Here is a 1,631-nt window from a genome sequence, read left to right as displayed (position 1 = left end):
TGCAAATGACTTGGTCAAACAAGAGTTCCAGATTAGATGTAAGCCTGACTGTTTTTGTTTGTTTGTTTCAGGTACAAAGATAATGCTGGTTTTGTCCTCAGACTGGAGCCATTCTCAATAAGGGATGTGCTCAGGCCTCCATTTCGAGCTACCCACCGCACCTCTAAAAATGTCACCATTCTCACCATCATTATCTGTGAGTCATCCTTTATCACCCCGCCACACACACCCCACCTGATTTGCTGAGGCTCCTGACAGCTGCTTCACTTTGATACTTTGTATCTTGAGCAGATACTGCTAACACTATTCATTAAAAAAAATTTTTGCTATTAAGAATGCAGAAATGAAACAAAATCCTAGTATTATGTTTTCTGACAGCTCCGACCTCTCCCCAGTGTTCCTGGTAATCGTTTTAACCGTGCTCCTGTCTGAGGCCTTGTACTCACTCAGCAGACGGGAACTATGGAGCGTGCTCCTCGTCTCTGTCCTCGTGCTGACATTGGTCCTTGCTGTTGTTATCATCTGGAGGCAGCCACAGAGCAGGACTAAAGCTTCTTTCATGGTAAAGCAGATGGTGTTGGGCGCTTGGTTCCAAATGTAGGATTTCATGCTTCTTGAAAGTCTGCTTCTATTGATTTTCATTGAATACAGCTTATTTGGGGGTCAGTTGCTGGGCCTCACTAAGGGTCTGTTGCAGGGCACAGAAAGTTTATAGCAAATAAATGTACGGCATGTTTACTAAAGGGAGGGCAACCAGTGGGCAAATGCTGGCTGACATTTTTTTTTCTTCTTCTTGTTAAACTCCAAAAAGAAGGAATGGTAAGGAGAGTACTGGTACTGTCTGTCCCTGCTTGAAAAAGAAAACACTTGGCCTTTTTACTTAGGAAAAACAATGAAAAAGTGTAACTTCTAAAGTCAAAATGACATGCATAAATCAGTCATGGGTTCATATCCTTCTGCAGGTTCCCTGTGTACCTGTAATTCCAGTTTTAAGTGTCTTCATTAATACCTACTTGATGGTTCAACTGGAAGGAGAAACCTGGGTCAGCTATGCTGTTTGGATGGCAATTGGTAAGAGCGTGCATTTTCAGCCATTTCAGGTAACTAGGATTGCTATCAAATGCTTTTATTCTTCCAGGTTTGCATCATTGTAGAGAGCATATAGATGTATTAAGGAATAAAGACAGTAAGTTCATGGCATGCTATCCCCTTTTCTCAGGTCTGATCGTATACTTTGGCTATGGAGTTCGTCATAGTGTCCAGAAACAAAGACTCCAAGAAGCTCATGATCAGCTTAGTAGCAATAACCTAAGCAGTAATGTTGTGGATTGTGCTGCTTGATGCTGTGTTCCACAGCATATTTAAGATGATCAAGAAATCACCTTAAAATCCTATTTTGGAATTTTACCCTGACTGACACAAAGCTGGTATGTTTCCTTTGATGCATATTGTTTAGCTAACAACTGCCTGAACTAAATATTACCATGGCAACAAATGTTGCAGTTCTATGTTTTGGTTTGATCAGTCAATCTGTGTTATGCAATCTTGGCTATTGTTGTTTAATGTTAGTATTTCTGAGTTAATATTTCACTTTTTAAATATTGATGTATGTTTCTGAAGTTGGGGGGGGG

At 40.6% G+C, this 1,631-nt stretch overlaps 1 protein-coding gene across 1 annotated transcript in view; it reads left to right on the top strand.

The window, feature by feature from the left end:
- LOC102213880 (cationic amino acid transporter 2-like) overlaps window positions 1–1,625 on the top strand; it is a 14,442-nt gene extending 12,817 nt beyond the window's left edge. The window contains 4 exon segments of the mRNA XM_013914035.1: window positions 109–196; window positions 396–562; window positions 963–1,071; window positions 1,220–1,625. Coding sequence (XP_013769489.1) covers window positions 109–196; window positions 396–562; window positions 963–1,071; window positions 1,220–1,341 — 486 coding nt within the window. The 3' untranslated portion in view covers window positions 1,342–1,625.
- The last annotated feature ends 6 nt before the right edge of the window (window positions 1,626–1,631 follow it).

The sequence above is a fragment of the Pundamilia nyererei genome, unplaced genomic scaffold, assembly GCF_000239375.1.
Source record: "Pundamilia nyererei isolate P.nyererei 1_Seehausen unplaced genomic scaffold, PunNye1.0 scaffold00168, whole genome shotgun sequence".
Classification (NCBI taxonomy): Eukaryota; Metazoa; Chordata; class Actinopteri; order Cichliformes; family Cichlidae; genus Pundamilia; species Pundamilia nyererei.
The sequence above is the reverse complement of the archived record's forward strand: the minus strand, read 5'-3'. Positions and strand labels throughout refer to the sequence as shown.